The sequence below is a fragment of the Oncorhynchus mykiss genome, chromosome 12 (assembly GCF_013265735.2).
Source record: "Oncorhynchus mykiss isolate Arlee chromosome 12, USDA_OmykA_1.1, whole genome shotgun sequence".
Lineage (NCBI taxonomy): Eukaryota > Metazoa > Chordata > Actinopteri > Salmoniformes > Salmonidae > Oncorhynchus > Oncorhynchus mykiss.
Window position 1 is genome coordinate 83,285,398 of NC_048576.1, and position 23,277 is coordinate 83,308,674.

At 42.7% G+C, this 23,277-nt stretch overlaps 1 protein-coding gene across 2 annotated transcripts in view; it reads left to right on the forward strand.

Moving 5' to 3' along the window:
* Window positions 1-22,333, forward strand: part of LOC110538663 (acid-sensing ion channel 2) — a 448,422-nt gene extending 426,089 nt beyond the window's left edge. For both annotated transcript variants that reach the window (XM_021625621.2, XM_036938819.1), the window contains 7 exons: window positions 5,471-5,621; window positions 6,855-6,911; window positions 15,690-15,843; window positions 16,467-16,558; window positions 17,610-17,689; window positions 18,625-18,693; window positions 19,394-22,333. In XM_021625621.2, the coding sequence (XP_021481296.2) occupies window positions 5,471-5,621; window positions 6,855-6,911; window positions 15,690-15,843; window positions 16,467-16,558; window positions 17,610-17,689; window positions 18,625-18,693; window positions 19,394-19,495 (705 nt within the window). In that variant the 3' untranslated portion in view covers window positions 19,496-22,333. The remainder of the gene's footprint in view (window positions 1-5,470; window positions 5,622-6,854; window positions 6,912-15,689; window positions 15,844-16,466; window positions 16,559-17,609; window positions 17,690-18,624; window positions 18,694-19,393) is intronic.
* Window positions 22,334-23,277: the final 944 nt, after the last annotated feature.

Here is a 23,277-nt window from a genome sequence, read left to right on the forward strand (position 1 = left end):
ATGCCTGTTCTGCAATTAAAATCCAATCAAATCAAAATCACATTTTATTTGTCACATGCGCCGAATACAACCGGTGTAGACCTTACAGTGAAATGCTTACCTACAATCCTAACCAACATAGCAGTTTTAAGAAAATACCTACAAAAAAAGTAAGAGATAAGAATAACAAATAATTAAAGAGCAGCAGTAAATAACCTGGGTACCGGTACAGAGTCAATATGCGGGGGCACCGGTGTCGAGGTAATTGAGGTAATATGTACATGTTGGTAGTGTTATTAAAGTGACTATGCACAGATAATAACAGAGAGTAGCAGCAGCGTAGAAGAGGGGGGGGTGCAATACAAATAGTCTGGGTAGCCATGTGATTAGCTGTCTTATGGCTTGGGGATAGAAGCTGTTTAGAAACCTCTTGGACCTAGACTTGGCGTTCCGGTACCGCTTGCGCGTGCGGTAGCAGAGAGAACAGTCTATGACTAGGGTGGCTGGAGTCTTTGACAATTTTTAGGGCCTTCCTCTGACGCCGCCTGGTATAGAGGTCCTGGATGGCAGGAAGCTTGGCCCCGGTGATGTACTGAGCCGTACGCACTACCCTCTGTAGTGCCTTGCGGTCGGAGGCCGAGCAGTTGCCATACCAGGCAGTGATGCAACCAGTCAGGATGCTCTCGATGGTGCACCTGTAAAACCTTATGAGGATCTGAGGACCCATGCCAAATCTTTTCAATCTCCTGAGGGGGAATAGGTTTTGTCGTGCCCTCTTCATGACTGTCTTGGTGTTCTTGGACCAAGTTAGTTTGTTAGTGATGTGATCGCCAAGGAACTTGAAGCTCTCAACCTGCTCCACTACAGCCCAGTTGATTAGAATGGGGGCTTGCTCGGTCCTCCTTTTCCTGTAGTCCACAACCATGGACTGATAAAGCAGAAAACCTAGACAGTACCTTTAGAAAGTATTCCCACCCCTTGACTTTTTCCACATTTTGTTGTGTTACAGCCTGAATTTAAAATGGATTCATATTGAGATTTTGTGTCACTGGCCTACACACAATACCTAAATGTTTTTTGAAATTTGTACAAATTAATTGAAAATTAAAAGCTGAAATGTCGAGTCAATAAGTACTTAACCCCTTTGTTATGGTATGCCTAAATAATCTGATGAGTTTTACAGTTTTGACTTAAATCTGCTTGAAAATCTATGGAAAGACCTGAAAATAGTTGTCTCTATGATCAACAACCAAAATGACAGAGCTTGGAGAATTTTGAAAAGAATAGTGGAGAAATGTTCCACAATTGAGGTGTGGAAAGCTCTTATAGATTTACCCAGAAAGACTCACAGCTGTAATCGCTGCCAAAGGTGCTTCTACAAAGTATTGACTGAGGGGTGTGAATACTTATGTAAATTTATATTTATGCATCCAATTTTCAATACGTTTACAAAGATGTCAAAAAACGATTTCATTTTGTCACTATGGTGTATTGTGTGTAGATGAGTGGGAGAAAAAAATCTATTGAATCCATTTTGAATTCAGGCTGTAACACAACAAAATCAGAAATAAGTCAAGGGGTATGAATACTTTCTGAAGGCACTGTACATATAAAGAAGAAACTGTACAATAAATGTATAATAAATTGTATAACTCCCATCATTTAAAAAAGGGCATGAAGAAGGAAGATCCAAAACATGTTCAGTCATTTCCAGAAACAACTCACATCCTGAAAAAGATTAGAGGAGGAAAAAGAAAGAAGAAGTCTGCCAGCGATAAGCATACAGAGAAGATCTACTGTACAGCGGCAGACAGACAGGCAGACAGACAGACAGACAGACAGGCAGGCAGGCAGGCAGGCAGACAGACAGGCAGGCAGGCAGACAGACAGGCAGACAGGCAGACAGACAGACAGACAGACAGACAGACAGACAGACAGACAGACAGACAGACAGACAGACAGGCAGGCAGACAGGCAGGCAGGCAGGCAGGCAGGCAGACAGACAGACAGACAGGCAGACAGACAGGCAGACAGACAGACAGACAGACAGACAGACAGACAGACAGGCAGACAGGCAGGCAGACAGGCAGGCAGGCAGGCAGGCAGGCAGGCAGGCAGGCAGGCAGGCAGGCAGGCAGACAGACAGACAGGCAGACAGACAGGCAGACAGACAGACAGACAGACAGGCAGGCAGGCAGACAGACAGGCAGACAGACAGACAGACAGACAGACAGGCAGACAGACAGGCAGGCAGGCAGGCAGGCAGGCAGGCAGGCAGACAGACAGACAGGGGACTCTGGAGGCCTCCAATCATGGTGTGGCCAGGCAGGCCCCATGGGCCGTAGAGCTCCCAGCAGTCTCAGCTCTGTCTGTGACTGGCTCTGTGTGACTGACTGGCACAACATCATCATCCTTCATCCTCCCTATTGCACCAGCACAGTGGGAAACACAGTAAATTTAGACACCAGCTAATTAACTCCACTTTGCACTTTGAATTCAAAGATTCCCCAGACTTCCTACTGTGGCTTTGTCCTTGTTGTGTTCCTGCAGCGTGGCACAAATTTAGTTCCTGACTGAGCCAACCCGAGGACATCTTGTGAGACGCCATGTAATGACCATGCTTATAATCAGGCTGAATATAGCCGATATGTCTTAATGATTAGCAGTACTGTGGGAACTTTGTAAAAGTACAATGGCTGCCTGTGGTCATTGGTGTGCGATTGTAATCAGATCCAACCAGACAGCTCAATTGTGAGGCGGAGCTGAAGTCATGCACTCAAATGAACTCGTATTATTACTTCCAGATTAAAGCCACTTCATCAAAAAATAAATAAGTGCACAGAAGCCAAAGAACACAGCCACTATAGGCACTTAATAATGCATGAACACAGACACACACACACACACACACACACACTAGATTGCCTGTGTTCTTTAATAATCCTCTGTATTTTCTCAGTATTTTAAGTGTTGGGGAGTTTTAAATATTAAAGTGTTCTTTGCTATGCTTTCCACAGAAGTCACAAGGGCATTCCCATGTCTGTAAATTACTGTTCTATTAAAGAGCCTGAGCCTCTCTCCCTCCTGTGTCTTCTGGATGGGTCTCAGTAACGTATTTTTGGTCTTGGCAACCTAGTGTCCACGGGAGAGGGATGAACTGATATACTATACTGTACTGGTTCGTTAATAAAACTCCAGACTCACAGCTCCGATTTTCAACAAAATCCCCAAAGTTAGCAAATCCATGTAGAGCTCCCAAAGCCTAATTCCAAATCTAGAGGCGACAACTTTAATTATGCCCCTTGTTGATTCAACTGTTGATTAGTTTCTAATATGCTTTGCTGACGTGCATCCCAAGGGCAGAGTGTGTGGTCATTGATGAATAATGTGTAGGGAGGGGCAGAGAGGGTCCTGGCTGTCATTGGAGTGTATTTAATCAGGTCATCAGATCACCCCATAGTGGGTGATGACACCTATCTACTCTGATGATTTGATATTTGATTACAGCAGGATAATAGTGTTGTACATCAGCCACTCCAATTAGGACAAGAGGAAAGATTAGCAGAGGTATGAAGGTGATGGGAAAGGTGATGGACTGACTGCTGCTGAGGAGCACCTGCCTCTCATCTTAATGAAATTGACAGTGCTGGGAAAGTCTATCTTCCTAGAAGTGATGAACAGCTGGCCTTTAGGGAAGACTTTTTAATTGTGAATGGAGACCTACAGGAGCGTGGCCAGACCTACAGTATATGAGTGAGGCCAGGGCTAGTTTGAAATGTTTTGATTTGTTGGCTTCATTAGTCGTGTTTCAATCGAGCTGTAGTGGAGCAGGTTGAGAGCTTCAAGTTCCTCGGTGTCCACATCAACAACAAACTAGAATAGTCCAAACACACCAGACAAAGCCTATTCCCCTTCAGGAAACTAAAAAGATTTGGCATGGGTCCTGATGGGTCCTGAGATCCTCAAAAGGTTTTACAGCTGCAACATCGAGAGCATCACTGCCTGGTACGGCATTTGCTCGGCCTCTGACCGCAAGGCACTACAGATGGTATTGTGTACGGCCCAGTACATCACTGTGGTTAAGCTGCCTGCCATCCAGGACCTCTACACCAGGCGGTGTCAGAGGAAGGCCCAAAAAATGGTCAAAGACCCCAGCCACCCCAGTCATAGACTGTTCTCTCTACTACCGCATGGCAAGCGGTACCGGAGTGCCAAGTCTAGGACAAAAAGGCTTCTCAACAGTTTTTACCCCCAGGCCATAAGACTCTTGAACAGGTAATCAAATGGCTACCCGGACTATTTGTATTGTGTGCTCCCCCAACCCCTCTTTTATGCTGCTGCTACTCTGTTTATCATATATGAATAGTCACTTTAACTATACACTCATGTATGTACTACCTCAATTGGGCCGATAAACCAGTGCTCCCGCACATTGTCTAACCAGGCTATCTGCATTGTGTCCCACCACCCGCCACCCACCACCCGCCAAACCCTCTTTTACGCTACTGCTACTCTCTGTTCATCATATATGCATAGTCACTTTAACCATATCTACATGTACATACTTCCTCAATCAGCCTGACTAACCGGTGTCTGTATGTAGCCTCGCTACATTTATAGCCTCGCTACTGTATATAGCCTGTCTTTTTACTGTTGTTTTTATTTCTCTACTTACCTATTGTTCACATAACACCTTTTTTGCACTGTTGGTTAGAGACTGTAAGTAAGCATTTCACTGTAAGGTCTACACCTGTTGTATTCGGCGCACGTGACAAATAAACTTTGATTTGATTTGAAAATCAACGTCTCGCTTGCTGATATCGAGGGAATTCTGTGTTCGAGTTAACAACAGCAAACTAATCTGGATGCATGGATACAGTATCAGTCTCTGATTGGAGGGATTCTTCTCCAATGTTATCTGTGCTAACAGACATTCCACAGCCAAATCTGACCTGGAAGGATAAGGATTATTTTGGTCCAAGAACTGGTATTTGGCTGAGGAAACTGCATCTCCCACAATGCAGGGGGCGCTGGGTGATGGATGCTGAACGGAGAGTAGTGGCACGGCTGGAGAGGGCCGCCTGCGTGCAGGGCAGATGGGCGCTCACACAGCTCCTCCTGGTGTCCCTATCTCCTCATCTGCTGTTCCCGTCTCCAGAGCCATGGGGGTGGGGTGGGGGCGAGAGGGGGGAACATTTGGAGATTTTGTGTTCTTGGAAGCTGTTGTGAGTTTTCACAGCGAGAGACTGTATCTGTGAATGTGTCCCACTCTGCCCAGTCTTTTGGCCAGACCTTCCTTTTGTTCCTCTGTCATCTAGCCTGCTGTGTTCTAGAGGGCATTTTGGAACCTCTCTCTGATGGCTCTAAATCACAATAACACCATGACATCTCCCATGTGTCTATGGGAGTTTTAGACTTCAGCTGAGTGTTTTTCTCTGTCACTCTCTGTCTCTCTGCTCAATCCCCCCACTGTGTCTCTCCTGTGTTGTAGCTGACCTACCTGCCTCCTCCGTGGGGAGAGTGTGAGTCCAAGGCCCTAGACTCTGGCTTCTTCCAGGTCTATAGTGTGACAGCTTGCAGGATCGACTGTGAGACACGCTACATCGTGGAAAACTGTAACTGCAGGATGGTGCACATGCCCGGTAAGAGCACACACTTTCTTTCCCCTTGTCACACTAAACAAAACATGTGGATAGAGTCTATAATATAGCATTGTCTGGGCCATGGGCAAAACAAAAACAATTGTTTGGGCTATGGGCCATGTTTTTTCATCAAGGACTATTTGAAGACATAGAACAAAGTGAGGAAGGTTTGATAAAGGACTTACAGTAGTTGTTGTGGTTGATAAAGTCATCTAAAGTCTGTGGTGGGTTTGAAAAGGTCAAAGAGCTGTAAGGTGTAAGGTCAAGATTTGTGTTGGTGTATTAAAGCTTTCTGCTCCAATGCTTGTCTATCACCTTGCTCCACACAAAGCTCTATTTCTCTCTCTCACACTCTCTTTAGGTGTGCTAGATTTTTGCATGTTGCGAGTCTCCTTGACTGCTTCCACAGTAGGGTTGCAAAGGGAGGGTGTGTTACTGGAAACGTTCACAGTTGACCACTAAACTATCAGAATTTTGGTGTCTTTCAAGGATTTTGTGTAATCTATCATAAATAATCTATTGGCCCTTTTGGGGACTCCAGATTATCCCAGGTGTTATCTATGGCCCTCTGTGTGGTCATGTCACATGCAGAATATATGACATCATTAAATAATATGATTTTAAAATATCAACAAAAACAAAATAAATATGACAAAGCTGTAAAACAATATCATAAATATAAACCATCAATTTAGGGAATACCAATGGTGTTTAATATGAGAGTTTCATCATAATACCCTTTATCATTTTTTTACACTCTTTATTTGATTTTACTATGTAAAATACAATATGTATTTGTTGTCAATGTTTTGGTGTCAAATTGGTGGCAGTTGTGAAGAAAAGTCAATAGTTGGAAGAGTTACAGAGTTAATTGAAAATAATGCTTAGATGTTTAGATGCTTTTTTAATGAATTAGGCTATTTTCTCTTGACCCATATGGTCTAGCTACTAGAAACTCATGGACAATATGGACACAGATTTATGTTATTCAACTATAAATGACCAAAGTTACGATAGATTGCCATAGATTTTCTGTTAATTAGCCCAAATTACTGAAGACTCCGGTAACTTTAGTAAATCACTGATAGCTTTGTAACCATATTCCACAGAAATCTGAGCTGTTTACAGTTTGTTTTTCTCAAACTCTCAAGTCATTCATTTCATAAATATATCGATCAGAAAAGCTGAATCTGAACTTTCCTCCCCTTCCTTGTGCTCCTGCTGTCCTTCTAGGTGATTCTCCATTCTGTACCCCTGAACAGTACAAAGACTGTGCAGAGCCTGCCCTTGGTAAGTCCACGATATGAATGCACACAAACGCACACGCTTACATGTCTTTTTGTTGAAGGTACTACGCAGCGCACAGACCCCCCTCGCGCATTCAACATCGTCAAGTTTCTTTGTAGGCCTATTTGGCAGGAAAACTGTGACGCCAGCTGTTTCGCCTGTTTCTGTTTCTGTTTCTGAGTCTTTAATTAAAGAATGTGAAAAAAATGTTGTGTCTGTTTGCTGCTTTTTCATTAAATCATGCATAACTGTTCTTTATGTGGCCTAAAATACATTTATTTAGGCTATAGCAGTGATCACCAACCGGTTGATCGCGATCAACTGGTCGAACTCCAAGGCATTCCTAGTCGATCACCAAACATTTCTGTAAAAAACCCAACAATAAAGCCTTCGTTACTATTTTTTGTTTTGTTTCTCGCTGTTGGCGGTAGATACAGTTGATTCAGCAGCCCTAGCTCCGGGAAGGCAAAGTGTCCCCATTTTTAATCATTTCATGATTCTGAAGGTAGAACTCCAGCTACCCAGCAGGCCCCAGAGAGCAAATCAAGTGCACCTATAAGCCTGTTATTATGAGTGAGCACATTACATGTTTAAGATGCTATCCAGCACTGTCAACACTTTGTTCAACATTTTTATGAGCCATAAAATGTATATTCTCCCTACTTCCACTCACGCTATAACCAGCACTGCATCTGCAATAGATGAGCGTAGCAAAGTGTTCCGATAAACTTGCCTTGTTATTATTAGCAGCTTGTGTCTTTTTTAATATCTGGGAATACTTCACTTTCTCTGGTCATAGGAGTAACAACATGAGTTGGTGCATGAGGCAGAAATAATGCCGTGTGAATTGAGTTTTTCCATCAGCTGAGGGAGGGAGAGCGGAGGGACGGTATTGTTGAGTTGAATGAGAGGCAGCCTCACCGCTGTTCCCTCCCTCCCCTCAGACTGACTATCAGATGCTGGCCATCAGTCCAGTTAAACATATATATATATATATATATATATATATATTATACTCACTCAGCTGAGGGAGGGAGAGAGGAGGGACGGTATTGTTGAGTTGAATGAGAGGCAGCCTCACCGCTGTTCCCTCCCTCCCCTCAGACTGACTATCAGATGCTGGCCATCAGTCCAGTTAAAACATATATATATATATATTATACTCACTCAGCTGAGGGAGGGAGAGAGGAGGGACGGTATTGTTGAGTTGAATGAGAGGCAGCCTCACCGCTGTTCCCTCCCTCCCCTCAGACTGACTATCAGATGCTGGCCATCAGTCCAGTTAAAACATATAGACTTATTATACTCACTCAGCTGTGCCTCAAAAGTAATCCAACAAATGATCCTGTACCAGTGTGATCATATACCATTTAAAAATACATATAATTTCAAAATTGGCAGGGCAATTCAAGCATAGCCAATATGCTGTGATAATGTATTGGGCCTATAGCCTACAGCACAAACCACATTGCTACAGCACAGTTTTAACTGGTTAATGTTGCATGGGCTTAAGTTTTTTAAGTCTGTCACGTCCTGACCTTAGTTCCTTTGTTATGTCTTTGTTTTAGTATGGTCAGGGCGTGAGTTGGGTGGGTTGTCTATGTTCTTTTTTCTATGTTGTGTTTATGCATTTGGCCTGGTATGGTTCTCATTCAGAGGCAGGTGTCGTTAGTTGTCTCTGATTGAGAATCATACTTAGGTAGCCTTTTCCCACCTGGGTTTCGTGGGTGTTTATTTTCCGTGTCAGTGTTTGTTTCCACACGGAACTGTTTCGGTTTCATGTTGTCGTTTATTGTTTTGTTCAGTGTTCTTATTAAAAAACCAAGATGAACACTTACCACGCGGTGTATTGGTCCGATCCTTGCTACTCCTCAGAAGAGGAAGAGGAAAGCCGTTACACTAATATTCTGCTTAAAAAGATCTTGCACCACTACCCTCCTCATTCCTCATTCTTAGAGGAGGTCAGAGAAAGATACAGTGGAACCCGAATTTATCCTCTGGGTGCATGGAAAAAATATCCAGCTGTATGAAGGCTACCCCTACAGACAGGAACGGCAGACAGCAAATAAGTCCTTTTGGAAGTGCACCGAATATCACACTTTTGAAATGCCGACATCGCATAACCCTGAATGATGAGGTTACAGTGTCTGGATACCTGGTTCTTTCAGCTCCCGGAACAACAACTGGAAGACCCCCTGACATACTTTCAGGCAACATGGGTTGGGGAGAAAGTCGGACTCATTGGAAGAAAGCCAATGTTTCCCATATGTATGGCTTGTTTAACATAATAATGGCTTTTGAGCATCATGCTCAAGGCCAATAAAATTGTTGCTAATATGCTTCTTCCTATTTATTTATTTTCTGAATGTTGGCGCTGCTACGATGCTGTCCTGCAAGACTTGGCAAAGACCAACCATGGAGAGGAGAGCTGGCATTGAACTTTTTGGTTGAATCTTGGCGCTACCCACCGCACCATTTGGAAGTTCATCGAGGCATTGCAACGACAGCAGCAAGGAGGTGAAATGAGAAGGGAGCAGCAACTTGCTGGCATTCCACCGCCATGGCAAAGACCCTGCTACCACAAGCAACAGAAGGATCTGAAGTCGCTGGTTGAGAAGTAGCCAACACCACGACTCAACTGATGGAGTCTTACCCGAAGAGCGTTGCCTACACTTTCAAGTAGCAGTTGTGAATACTCCAAAATCCATCTGAGAGAAATGAGCACCTAGTCTACTTGGACACTTCTTCAAGTTCAACCCTTTCAATGACTCCAAAATCCTTATGAGACCAGAACACTAAGCACATTCTTGGATGATTTGTTTGTTTTTATGGCGCTTCATTGTCATGTAGCCTACTAATATTTCAGGCCTACTTATTTTTGCCCCATCATTTTTAGTATTTTACTAAGCTTTTTTGTTGATAAATAAATGTTTTATAGTAAATAGTTGGTGTTAGTGGATGGTGTAAAAACTAGAAAAGGACATGATTTACATTGAAAATAGATTGTAGGAACTAGATATAGGTCTAGATATAGTATAGGCTGTTTTTAGACTTCAGCCTTTAATATATCCATATGAATGAATTGATATCCACTCAGTGGTCAGTTTTTTAGGTACATCCATCTAGTACCGGGTCGGACCCACCTTTGCCTCCGGAACAGACTGAATTCTTTGGGGGATTGAACCGTTGCTCAATTGGTATCAAGGGACCTAACGTGTGCCAGGAAAACATTCCCCATACCTTTACACCAACCCCACCAGCCAGTACCCTTGACACCAAGTGACTCACTGTCTGTAGGATGGTGCACCTAACAAACAATATTCTACCCCTATGAACACATTTATTTTAGGCTATAACTGAACCAATTTCTGTAGGCAATATTGCCAAAACAACAGGGATCATCAACTAGATTCAGCTGCAGGCTGATTTTTTTTCTTGAGCGGATGGTTTGGGGGCCGGAACATAATTACAAATCATTTGTAGATTGCAAATTGACCGCAAGAAGCCCAAACAAATATGTTTGACTAAAACATTTCAAACCTTGCTTACATTTGAATGCGATGTGTCTCTTTATTACGCATGGGAATACTTAGGAAAATATTGTTAGTTAACATACACAACATTGTTTCACATTCTTTAATAACAGACTCCTAAACACAATCACACAACAGGCTAGAGTGCAGGCTGTGCAGCACACTTCACAGCTTCCCCGGTGCTTCACAGCTTCCCCGGTGCTTCACAGCTTCCCCAGGAAACTCGTAGTCTCAAGTGGACTAAAGAGTAGTGTTCGTGGTAAAATATTATGCGTTGCTGCAGTGCTTCGTATTAATAGAATACTTACTGGGAGTGCAACACCTCCCTCCTCCTCTCTCTCACTCATCCTCTTGCTGTTGCTGTTTGGTTTGATTTGGCAGAAATGATTTGACATCATAGCATTCCTGTTTCTCCATGGGCTAGGGGACATAAAGATAGCATGAAGGAAAGCCATAGGCACATTGTGTCAACACAAGTGTCTTATCATTTCCCAAAATATTTGACACATTTTGTATTATTGATCATTCATAGAGAATACAGAGGTTCTCTCGTTTTGCTGGTTGACCCTGGTATTTAGGATTTGCTCAGCTGTTTTTTTTTTTCCTCTAGAAAAGCCAGGTCTAGAAGCCTCCCTCGGTTCATTTTACTTTCATACTGTACTGTATAGATTACAAATAAGGAATCTGTGTTTATCTGTGTGTATTGAGAGGAGGGGGAGCTGTATGCATTCACATATAGAATCATCATTCACATACAGTAGGATCATTCACATACAGTAGGATCACTCATATACAGTAGGATAATTCACATACAGTAGGATCTCATTTTGTGCCTAAGCCCATCTATATTGAACTGTTATTTTCTGTAAAACTGGGATATTGACTTTTTATTCTCACTTCTCCTTTGTCTAATTTTTTATTAGGCTGTTTTTATATAATAATTTATACCTTTACCTTTACCACAGACTCATACTTTACTGAAAGGATAAATGAAAATCAGATGAGACATGACCTTGTTTATTTCTCTAAATGAACTGTATTGAAAAGTGTGTGTGTTTTGTGTAGTAGGGGTGTCTAACTCCCCTGCTGATATCATTATTAAGGGGAGGCGTTCTTTCATTCTGTTAACTACCGAGCAACATACACACACAAACACTGGCAATTATTACGCTTTGGCCCTGGCTCGTCCATTGTAATTAGGCAATGTGTCTCAAATAAAGAGGAAATGAAGCCAAGGTATGCTATACTGGGACTGTGGAGAGTTAGAGCTAGAGTACCCTCTTGTGCTTGGTCCAGCCTGGCCAGCTCCCTCTCGCTCCCTCCCTCTCGCTCCTCCTGAATTGGTTTTATTTGAAAGGCCTGTGCTTATTCCATCCAAACACACAGACCCAATAATTCTATGCAAATCAGTTCCTAGTTAGACTGTGAACCAATTTGATATACCCACTGCACCGTTTTCACTTAGTAAAGTTTGAAGTTGTTCTTTTTTTAAACCAATGTGTCAGTCAGGAAGTTTGGGAGACAGAAACAGTGTGGCTGCTGTTTTAATGGAAGACAGCTGCATCTGTTCTCACTGGAGGGTCCTGTGACTAGATTACAGAGGAACACAGAAATCTTCTCTGTGCCTAATTATACACACTGAGGAAAACACAGACATTTGTTGTCCTGTGAAATGTCGACTTGGATAGCATTGCCCACAGTAACGTGATCATACAATCACATTACTAGCGTAATCGTTTTCGAAATGCGGTCTCATTGCTAGATGAATGACAGAAGATCCTCTCATCTCACATAATGGTTTTAAACCAAACATACAACAAAAAGGATTAGCTCGTCTCCGGGTTGAACAACTGCTAGTTTAAATATAACATTCTGTTCACAGCCAAAGACAGCTTAATGGAGAGTGTTAAGTCATTAAAAACACTGTTTCTTAATAAGCTTGGAAATATGAAATAAAGCAGATGATTTGGTTAGAATAATTGTTTTTGACAGAGATGAGACGGTGGATAGAGAGAGAGAAATAGAGAGAGAAAGACGATAGAGGGAGAGAGAACGAAGGAAATAGAGAGAGAGGTAGGGAAGAAGAGGAAAGAGAGTAAGATTGTGATGTGGGGAGAGAGAGAAATAGAAAGAGGGAGGGAGTGTATAAATCAGGGTTATGAATGCACACTGCTACCCGGATCCAATAACCCCTTATTTGAATGAGAATGAAAAGCGACTGAGGTGCCATATTGAATTTCCTGTTGCAATTACGTGACCACTTGGCCCTGAAGGCTATTAGTAATCCAAGGGAGACTCCGCCCTGCCCAGGGCGAGCTGGGGAGACTGCCATACTATTGTCATAGTGAGAGATTAGGGTTGGGAGATCAGATTTGATATTTGTATGCATTAACGGAACCTAGCAGCAGGCTAGAATGTGTTGAGAATGTGAGTGAGACTGGTTATTGTCAGAGGAAATTGATAGGACCAGATAGATTAGACTAGTATTTTTATACTTCCAGGAATGGATAGAAATGTCTGGAAAATTCATAAAACATTCCTGTGTATTTCATGAGGGCATTTACAGTGTCCACAGTTGTTGAGGCTAGTAGTTAATTTACAACCGGTAGAAACTATGAGAATAGAAAGGTTCAGAGCTTTTGTGAAGCATCACAGCACCGTTGAAAAAATATATGACAAATGGAAATCCAATATAGATGGTGTGAAGAGATAGATGGGAGGGATTTAATGGAAGGGTGGGACTAATAACAACAAGATAACAAATGTAAAATATGCTGTGTCTGTAAAATGTATATAGGTTCAGAACTTTTGTGAAACAGCACAGTTAAAAATATATGGCAAATAGAAATCAAACTGGATGAACATTAGAAATAGATCAAATCAAATCAAATTTGTATTAGTCACATGCGCTGAATACAACAACAGTGAAATGCTTACTTACGATCCACAACTAACAAGGCATTTTTTTTTTTTTTTTTTAGATATATACATTTTTTATATTTTTTAAATAAAGAATACGAATAAGAGTAAGAAATAAGTGTAACAAGTCATTAAATAGCAGCAGTAAAATAACAATAGTGAGAATATATACAGAGGCGTACCGGTACAGAGTCAATGTGCGGGGGCACCAGTTAGTTGAGGTAATATGTACATGTAGGTAGAGTTATTAAAGTGACCTTGCATAGATGATAACAACAGAGAGTAGCAAAGGTGTAAATAGTCTGGGGAGCCATTTGATTAGATGTTCAGGAGTCTTATGGCTTGTGAGTAGAAGCTGTTTTAGAAGCCTCTTGGACCTAGACTTGGTGCTCCTGTACCACTTGCCATGAGGTAGCAGAAAGAACAGTATATGACAAGGGTGGCTGGAGTCTTCTTCTGGCACCGCCTGGTATAGAGGTCCTGGATGGCTGGACCCTACGCACTACCCTCTGTAGTGCCTTGCAGTCGGAGGCCGGGCAGTTGCCATACCAAGCAGTGATGCATGCAACCAGTCAAGATGCTCTCGATGGTGCAGCTGTAGAACCTTTTAAGGATCTGAGGACCCATGCCAAATCTTTTCAATCTCCAGAGGTTTTGTCGTGCCCTCTTCACAACTGTCTTGGTGTGCTTGGACATGTTAGTTTGTTGGTGATGTGGACACCAAGGAACTTGAAGCTTTCAACCTGCTCCACTACAGCCCCGTCAATGAGAATGGTGGCATGCCTGGTCCTCTTTTTCCTGTAGTCCACAATTATCTCCTTTGTCTTGATCACGTTGAGGGAGATGTTGTTGTCCTGGCCCCACACGGACAGGTCTCTGACCTCCTCCCTATAGGCTGTCTCGTCGTTGTCGGTGATCAGGCCTACAACTGTTGTGTCATCTGCAAACTTAATGATGGTGTTGGAGTCTTGCCTCGCCGTGCAGTCATGAGTGAACAGGGAGTACAGAAGGGAGCTGAGCACACAACCATGAGGGGCCCCCGTGTTGAGGATCAGCGTGGCGGATGTGTTGTTACCTACCCTTACCACCTGGGGGCGGCCCACCAGGAAGTCCAGGATCCAGTTGCAGAGGGAGGTGTTTAGTCCCAGGGTCCTTAGCTTAGTGATGATCTTTGAGGGCACTATGGTGTTGAACCCTGAGCTGTAGTCAATGAATAGAATTCTCACATAGGTGCTCCTTTTGTCCAGGTGGGAACGGGAAGTTTGGAGTGCAATAGAGATTGCATCATCTGTGGATAACCAAAAAGGTGTTTAACAAATCAAAATATATTTTATATTTAAGATTCTTCAAAGTAGCCACCCTTTGCCTTGATGACAGCTTTGCACACTCTTGGCATTCTCTCATCCAGCTTCATGAGGAATGCTTTTCCAACAATCTTGAAGGAGTTCCCACATATGCTGAGCACTTGTTGAAGATTTTCCTTCACTCTGCGGTCCAACTCATCCCAAAACATCTCAATTGGGTTGAGGTCAGGTGATTGTGGAAGCCAGGTCATCTGATGTAGCGCTATCATTTGTTTTCAACAGGACAATGACCCCAAACACACCTCCAGGCTGTGTAAGGGCAATGTGACCCTTATAAGGAGAGTGTCCAGCAAAGCTGTCATCAAGGCAAAGGGTGGCTACTTTGAAGAATCTAATATATAAAATAATATTTTCACTTGTTTATCACTTTTTTGGTTTATATGTGATTCCATATGTGTTATTTCATTGTTTTGCTGTCTTCACTATTATTCTACAATGTAAAAAATAAAGAAACACCTTTGAATGAGTAGGCTTGGCCAAACTTTTGACTGGTACTGTACACATTTACAAAAAATATATATGATTGGAAATGATAAATACAATTATATTGATGGAAGCTACAATCTATTTGCAATATTAAATCTACCCCATAAAAAAAATATCAGTAGCAATTACACTAACCACCCTTCAGTATGTACAAATAGATCATCCTGGAGGCAGAAGGATCAACATTTATTTTCTCCCATCATTATGTTTTTAGTACACTGTCCCAGGTAAAACATGTATACTGTTAAATAGACTCTGACATTTCTGCTAAGTGCATCAAGACGTACGGCCATTCTGAAGTATATACTGTAGGGAATGCTGTTGAGATGGGTGTGTGTTTGTGTGTGTACCCTCAGTTGCCCTCAAACTAAGGTCAACTCTCCCTCTCCTCCCTCTCCTCCCTCTCCCCATCCTCACCTATTCTCTTCCTTCCATCCCTTCATCCTCTCCTTCATGTCTCCCTGTCTTCTCTACTGTAGCCAAGTTGTCAATGCTGGAGAGTAGCAACTGCATCTGTAGGACACCATGCAACATGACACGCTACAACAAGGAGCTGTCCATGGTCAAGATCCCCAGTAAGACCTCAGCACGCTACTTGGAAAAGAAGTTCAACCGCTCTGAGAAATACATCACGTAAGTACCTGCCTATAGGAGGCTCCAGAGGAACAGATGAATGCATTAGAAGGAAAAATGTAATATACATCAGCCTACAGTATCACATGTATTATATGTAGTCATAGTAAGGAGGGTGTGGGTGGAAAGTGAAGATATTACACTGAGATGTCTTTGACGCTCAGACTCATGGGAAAGAGAACTGGAAGCCTGCTATTGAAGAGATCTGTCATGTTATCATATAATGGGATTTTGAGGAGAATAACAATAGGCATTCTCTAGTGGATGCAGTCATCAGTTGAGATGCTACTCTACTAATGACATTGTATGGGACATGTGGTTCAGTGTGAAAGAATAAGTACCCTTACTTATGGCTATTGCTATAGCAGGTATAGTAGCCTTGTATGTCTATTTCCCCATTGACAGAACGATTAACACACTTTGAAAAGACTGATGGTAAATAAAATGTTCAAATAATACAATAAAAAAACAGATGTGTTTAGACTGATGACCTGAAGAATGACTGATGACTGACCAGTTCATTGATTGATAGTTAAATAGGATGACAATATCAAGATAAATGTGTTGTCTTCTCTTTAACACGATTTAAGTGTTATCTGATCTTATCGATGTCTCTCTTTCAGGGATAACATCCTAGTCCTGGATGTGTTCTTTGAGGCCTTGAACTATGAGACCATTGAGCAGAAGAAAGCCTACGAAGTGGCAGGCTTACTGGGTATAATCAACTCTCTAGCTATTATCGACCTATCTTCTTCCCCTCTTTCGCGCGCACGCTCTGGCTCTGGCTCTCGCTCTGGCTCTCTCTCTCCATCTCCTCTCTCGCTCTCCATCTCCTCATCTCCTCTCTCTCTCTCCATCTCCTCTCTCTCTCCATCTCCTCTCTCGCTCTCCATCTCCTCATCTCCTCTCTCTCTCCATCTCCACTCTCTCTCTCTTTCGCTCTAAAATTCAAATTAAGATACATTTAATTAAATAAAAAAGAAGATCATAAAAAGAAAAAGAAAGAATGGCTAATAAATAAAGAACAACATGTACATGGATGATGGTTATACACTATATATTACTATATAGTGTATATATTACGGTCAGTTATATTCAATGTAGATACTTCAGGGAATTAATGGTTATGGGAAGTCAGGCTATGGCAATCATCCTCAGGCTATGGCAGTCATAAACATACTGTATCTGTCAGTAATGTTTGCGGTTTCTCCCTCCCCCAGAATAATGTCATTAGTAAATGCACAGAAGTTGGGAATTGATTGAGATGTTTTCTTGGAAAAGATGATCTTATTCGGGAGTATTTCTCAGGAAAAAGTGCATCTCTGCCTCTACCTCCCCTGTAATGCAGTGACCACATAGATGCTCTTCTTTGGGTAGCCATGTCTTTTTGTGTCTCCCTTTTTCTATAGCCAGTTGGTGTTCCCTGGGTCTGTATTTGGTCAGGATCTGTCTCTGTTTTGTATCTCTGACAGAGTAGAGATATTCTGCATTTTTGTATTCTGTTTTGAGGGCCAAATAGCAATTTAGTTTATTCAGTATTTTGTTTCATTTTCCCAATTTGTCAAATAGGAGGTTTTCATTTCTGTAACAATGTGATTGATTTCCCTGTGTGTTTGGATAATAGAGTTGTTTAGTGTTTTCAATAGCTGGCGTAGGGGATTCTTTTCAGGGTTCAGCTCTTGGGTTTCCAGTGCTTGCTAGCTCTCTCTCGCACGCACGCTCTCTCTCTCTCTTCTCTCTCTAACTGTGTATTGTTGATCTTCCAGGTGATATAGGTGGTCAGATGGGTCTGTTCATCGGAGCCAGTATCCTTACCATCCTGGAGCTATTTGACTACGCCTATGAGGTCAGACATAGAACACACACCATGTAGAAACTTCCAAAGACACACACATTCTCACAAACACATTATCAAACACTCTCACAGACAGTTATGTTTGGCGGAAGAAATAATAACTAAAAAATGAATAACAATTCATATCAGAGACACCCGTCTAATAGGTTACACACACATTTCTCCACAGACTCAAGGCCAATCACACACACACATATTCACATTCACATTTCAATTGTTGAGACGAAAGAGCCTTGCCATATATCTGTCTGGGCTGAGTGATTGAGGTGCGTGATCAGTCTTTTTCGTTGGTCTCTCTCTCCTACTGCTTTGGTCTGCTTGGAGCTCTGCCAAGGACAAACCAGTCATTCTGTGCCCTCTGGGCTTTAGAAATACACATGAAAAGTATTTTTTTTCAAACCTTTCTCATGTTTTAATGGGGAGCCTGTGCGGGGTGTTTTGTCACAGACAGAGAGTGCTGCTGCTCTGGCTGTGGTTTTAAAGACCGCCACTAAAATAACAGCCACGGTGATGTTTGGCCTTGAGTCAAGATATTATTACAGATGCTGATGCCTAGTCACTTTACCATGCCTTCATGTACATATCTACCTCAAATACCTGGTACCCCTGCACAGTGATCCTGTTCTGATACACCATGTACATAGCTCCATTCTTGTGTATTTTATTCCTCTTATATTACTAGTTTTCTTTTTATTAATATTTTTTAACTCTGCATCGTTGGGAAGAGCTCGTAAGCAAGCATTTCATGGTAAAGTCCACACCTACTGTATTATTTATGGTGCCAATTATAACAGTTCAAATTCACCTTAAACTAAATTGGTCATAGGTTACCACAGCATGTAAAAAGCACACTTCATGAATCATTTTGTGATACTGTATATGTCCTGATGACCCTGATAATGTGTGTTACATATATATGTTGTCAGGTGGTGAAGGACAAGTTGCTGGACCTACTGAGCCGAGACGACGAGGAGGAGAGCCACGGAGAGGACGTGGTAAGGTCATGAGGTTAATCAGATGACAAACTGGACTGTCACACTGTTTGGAAAATATTTTATATTGTATTTATGGCTTAGCATCCAGCCAAACCTCAATAAGATTTATGTTATTCTGTGCCAGACAGCTATCCCAATGTAATTCTCAGTTATTGACAAGAAAGGAGATGAGATCTCTCCAACTGAATCTTGTCAAAATGTCACTCAGTGAATTTTTATTTTAATTAACCAGGTAAGTTGAATGAGAACACATTCTCACATACAGCAACGACCTGGGGAATAGTTAAAGGGGAGAGGATGGATGAGCCAATTGGATGATTAGGTGTCCATGATGGCATGAGGGCCGGTTTGCGTATGTAGCCAGGACACCAGGATTAACACATCTACTCTTACGATAAGTGCCATAAGATTGTTAGTGACCACAGAGAGTCAGGACACCCTTTTAACATCACATCTTAAAGATGTCACTCTGCACAGGGTATATCCCCAATCACTGCCCTGGGACATTGGGATATTTTTTCAGACCAGAGGAAAGAGTGCCTCCTATTGGCCCTCCAACGCCACTTCCAGCAGCATCTGGTCTCCCATCCATGACAAACCCTGCTTAGCTTCAGTGGCAAGACAGCAGTGGGGTGCAGTGTAGATGTGGCATGTGTATAAGTGTACTACACGCATATGTGTGTGTGTCACCCTACTTCAGAGTTCCTGTGACCCGATGGGGAACCACTCGGAGGCCATCAGCCACACGGTGAGCGTCCCCTTACAGACCACCCTGGGCACGCTGGAGGAGATCGCCTGCTGAGCCCCCAGCCCAGCTCCACACACACACCAGGCAAGGCCACTGTGAGCCACTACCACACGGGGAGCCAGTGAGCAGCAGCCTCTTCCACAGGCTACTAGGACAGAATGATGGGGTGGATGGGTGGCTGGTCAGAGGAAAGGGTGGCTGGGTTGGGCTAGACTGGGCTGGACTGGGCCTCCCCTCCACACTGTCACTGCAGCACTAATGGGGATTAAGGAGCTGTCACCTGGACTTACTGGTGCTCTCTGTTACTGGAACTGTTACTGTACTGTTGGAGGAGGACAGCCACCTCCCCTCCCCCTCACATGCTCATCTACCTGACTCATAGGTCTTCTCCAGTTCACAGACAGACAGACTGCACTGTAAACCTAACGGGAAGGGACTCATCTCTGTCCTAGACATGTGTATTCACTAGTCACCCATCGGTCAGTACTGACAGACATTGTACCATAACAGTTGCTGTGAACTGTCCAAGTTGCATGCGCTGCTTCCTCTCGGAGACGGTTTCTCTCTTTGGTGATGCTGATTGGCTGACGCTGGACTGCAGTGTTGCTTTACTGTACATTTGCCCTGTCTCTCTATCTCACTCTGTCATTCTCTCTCCGTCTCTCTCCGTGGCCTATGAGATGAGGCCAGCTAAAGAAATAGAATGTATAGATTGAACATGGTTCACTATAACATATTTCATATGACACATCCATCTAAGGCAGTTTCATTTTGTTGATGCACTGTTTTCTTAGGCGGCAAGTTGTATATCTACGGGAAGGGCTGTTGGGACTGTATTTGCATTCATATTGGGAAAACATGAGCATTCTAAAGAATCAATTCCAAAATGACTGTTTTGCATTCGGTTATTTATTTTGTTGTCCGTTCTATTGATTCCACTCCTATCAATTTACCACAAGGTGAGTAACCCGAGGGAAGGCAAGGTACTGAGCTGCTTCTCAACAACATATTAAACAAGTGCCATATTCCTATGTGTAAACTCATGTAAATGATTAAACGCTTGCCTCTTGGCGGCAGCGCCTCAGTGGGGTAAAAGCACTCATTGATGACTGAGGCTGAGCCAAAACCAGAGAGGTGGAGTATGACATTGTTTACCTGGCAGAATACAAGCAGAGTACAAATGTCGCTCATAAATGAACATGCTGAGGGGGTTTATTTTCATTTCAGCTGCATGATGTGGGTGTGTTGTCTGGTGAGAACTGACGGACTCACAACTCATCATATTTTACATAATGGACTTGGCCCTTACATAGAGATAGCCCAGCTAGAAATTGAATTGAATTGAAAATTGAATTTCCATGATAATCACGGTTCTATTAATGGAAATAATGTTAGGACGATAATAATTGCACTGATGTAGATTCAGATGAGGGGAAAGGATGTTCTGATTCATTTGAGGATACAGGGTGTGTTGTATTGTGGTGTTAATATTGGTGTTGTAGTACGAAAAACCAAAACGGGTACGAGACAGTGTTCTGTCCTGTCTACAGTGGATATGTTATTGAAGAAAGACTTACATGAACCGACTTATGACTGGTTGACATTTTGATTTGACGCAAATACAAATTTGCTAACAGAGCAGGATAATACTAACACAAGGGATTCAAATAATCAAGCCCAACATGTAAAGCCTGTCTTTTGCAGAAACGGTAGCCGGCAGACTTTGCCGGGACTATTGTCCATCTCTGACTGAAAGACACAATCTTTGTCAAATTGGAGGTGATTTTAAGCTCAATATTTTTTTAATAGACGATAGCCCCAACCAAACACATTTAATAACCAGTTAAAATCAAACTCACCAAACCATGGGTGGTGTGAAAACCACAGGAGGTGTTTTTCTGCTCTCAAAAAAAGTGACAAAGGACTATCCAAAGCCCTGACATGAAACGCTGAATGGTCTGAGTCCAACTCAAAAATGATTTGGTTTGTTTCGTTAACACCCCTCCCATCTAGTGCCATCACACTAAAAAGGGCCATATTGCATCACTATGATATGACGAGTACATCCATCCAGAGTAGCATATCAATTAGCCATGATTATCCAGACAGCTGGCAGGTAGCCTAGCAGTTAGCGTGTTGGGCCATTAACCGAAAGGTCGCTGGTTTGAATACCCAAGCCGACAAGGTGAAGAATCTGCCGATGTGCCCTTGAGTCGGGCAGCTAAACCTAATTAGCTCCAGGGGCGCCGTACTACTATGACTGACCCTGTAAAACAACACATTTCACTGCATCTATCCGGTGTATGTGACAAAACTTCTACTATGTCATCGTTATAATGTACAGTACAGGTGGGAATGAACTCCAAGTGCTTTGTGAACTATGATTTCCTGTCTGTTGTTGACCTGCTGTGTGTAATCTAATCTCTCATGTATGGCTTATCATGTCTCCTTTAGCAGTGACCTCAGCCATCTCCAGGGGCGGACTTGCCATCTGGCATTTGCTCGAAATGCCAGATGGGCTGCTTCATTTTTAGCCTAGTGGGCCTGTCTAACAGAACATTTTTACTTTGCTAAACTATCATTATCTGACCTTGAGGAAAAATATGGACCGGTGTGAGGACCTCAAGGAAAAAAATGGGCCAGTGTATTGCAAATGCAAATGCCAATTTCTGGTCCCAGTCCTCCCCTGCTTCTCACCTACTGTATAGATCTGTCCATGGAGAGAGGTGAACTACTATGGGACACATACTGAGTCTCAGTGAAAATGCCACTGGTTGTTTCTTCTCTTTTGGTTTCTATTGTTATTGCAGGACTGCTTTTTCATTTTGTGATGCAGCGTACAGTATGTGTTTTTAATGTGAAACGATTAAAAAAAAAGTTTTTGCTGCGGGGTCCTGTCGTGTTTGCCTTCTTGTGTAGACGTATCACTCATTTCTTCATAGCTTTGTAAGAGGATCCATCGTGCAGAACACAAGCATAATACTCTGTCATACAGTGCTTGTGGTTTGTGGGGAGGGGTGGGGTGGGAGCTTGGGAAAAGGCATCAGCGCCTACAGTGTGTTGTGGTGTTAGAAATGTAAAGGGGAGATCCTATTTCACTCTGACATCTCTACTACACAGACTTAATGTGCACTGAAATGTCCTCCTCTCAGCTCCCAGTGATAACAGCAGTCAGGACACCAGAGGACTCCTCCAAGCAGAGCAGTACTAGTAGACAGACTGAGGGAGAAAATTCACTTGAAAGCCATTTTGTGCTGCTGGTCAGGTTCTATTTTGCATCAGCACTCTCCAGGAACTCCTGCCAGCTATTTGCTCTGTCTGTATCAGGAGCTGTGTCTGTGTCTTCCCTCTGGGTGCCCTGTTGTTCCATTAATACAAGTGTCTTATAATATTAGAGTTCAACCCCAGGATCTACAAATCATATTATTTATGGATGACAACGTCTTACACAACACAAATGTTATGCAGTTAATTTAGCTCATGCTGCTGATACAGTGAATTGTGTGTGCACTTGATTTACTTGTAGAGTATTGCCAGAAAAAGCAATCTGCCAGCAGACGGTGACCTGAGAATATTTACACATTGATTAGGTTGATTGATGTGTAATTAAGGAACTTTGTTAACTGTATAGATTTTTTTTGTGTGGATGTTTTGTTCAAACCAGGGTTAATCAGAGAGAACCTGTGTGTGTTCATGACTTTGTGCTGAAACAATATGACAACCATTTTTGCCCAGGAGGTACAGTATGAACACGTGAGCCAGTGTCTAAGCTGCAGTGCCCTCTCAGAGACAGAGACAGGCCTGGGTTCATCCGGAGTTCACTGGGCATCTTTTCG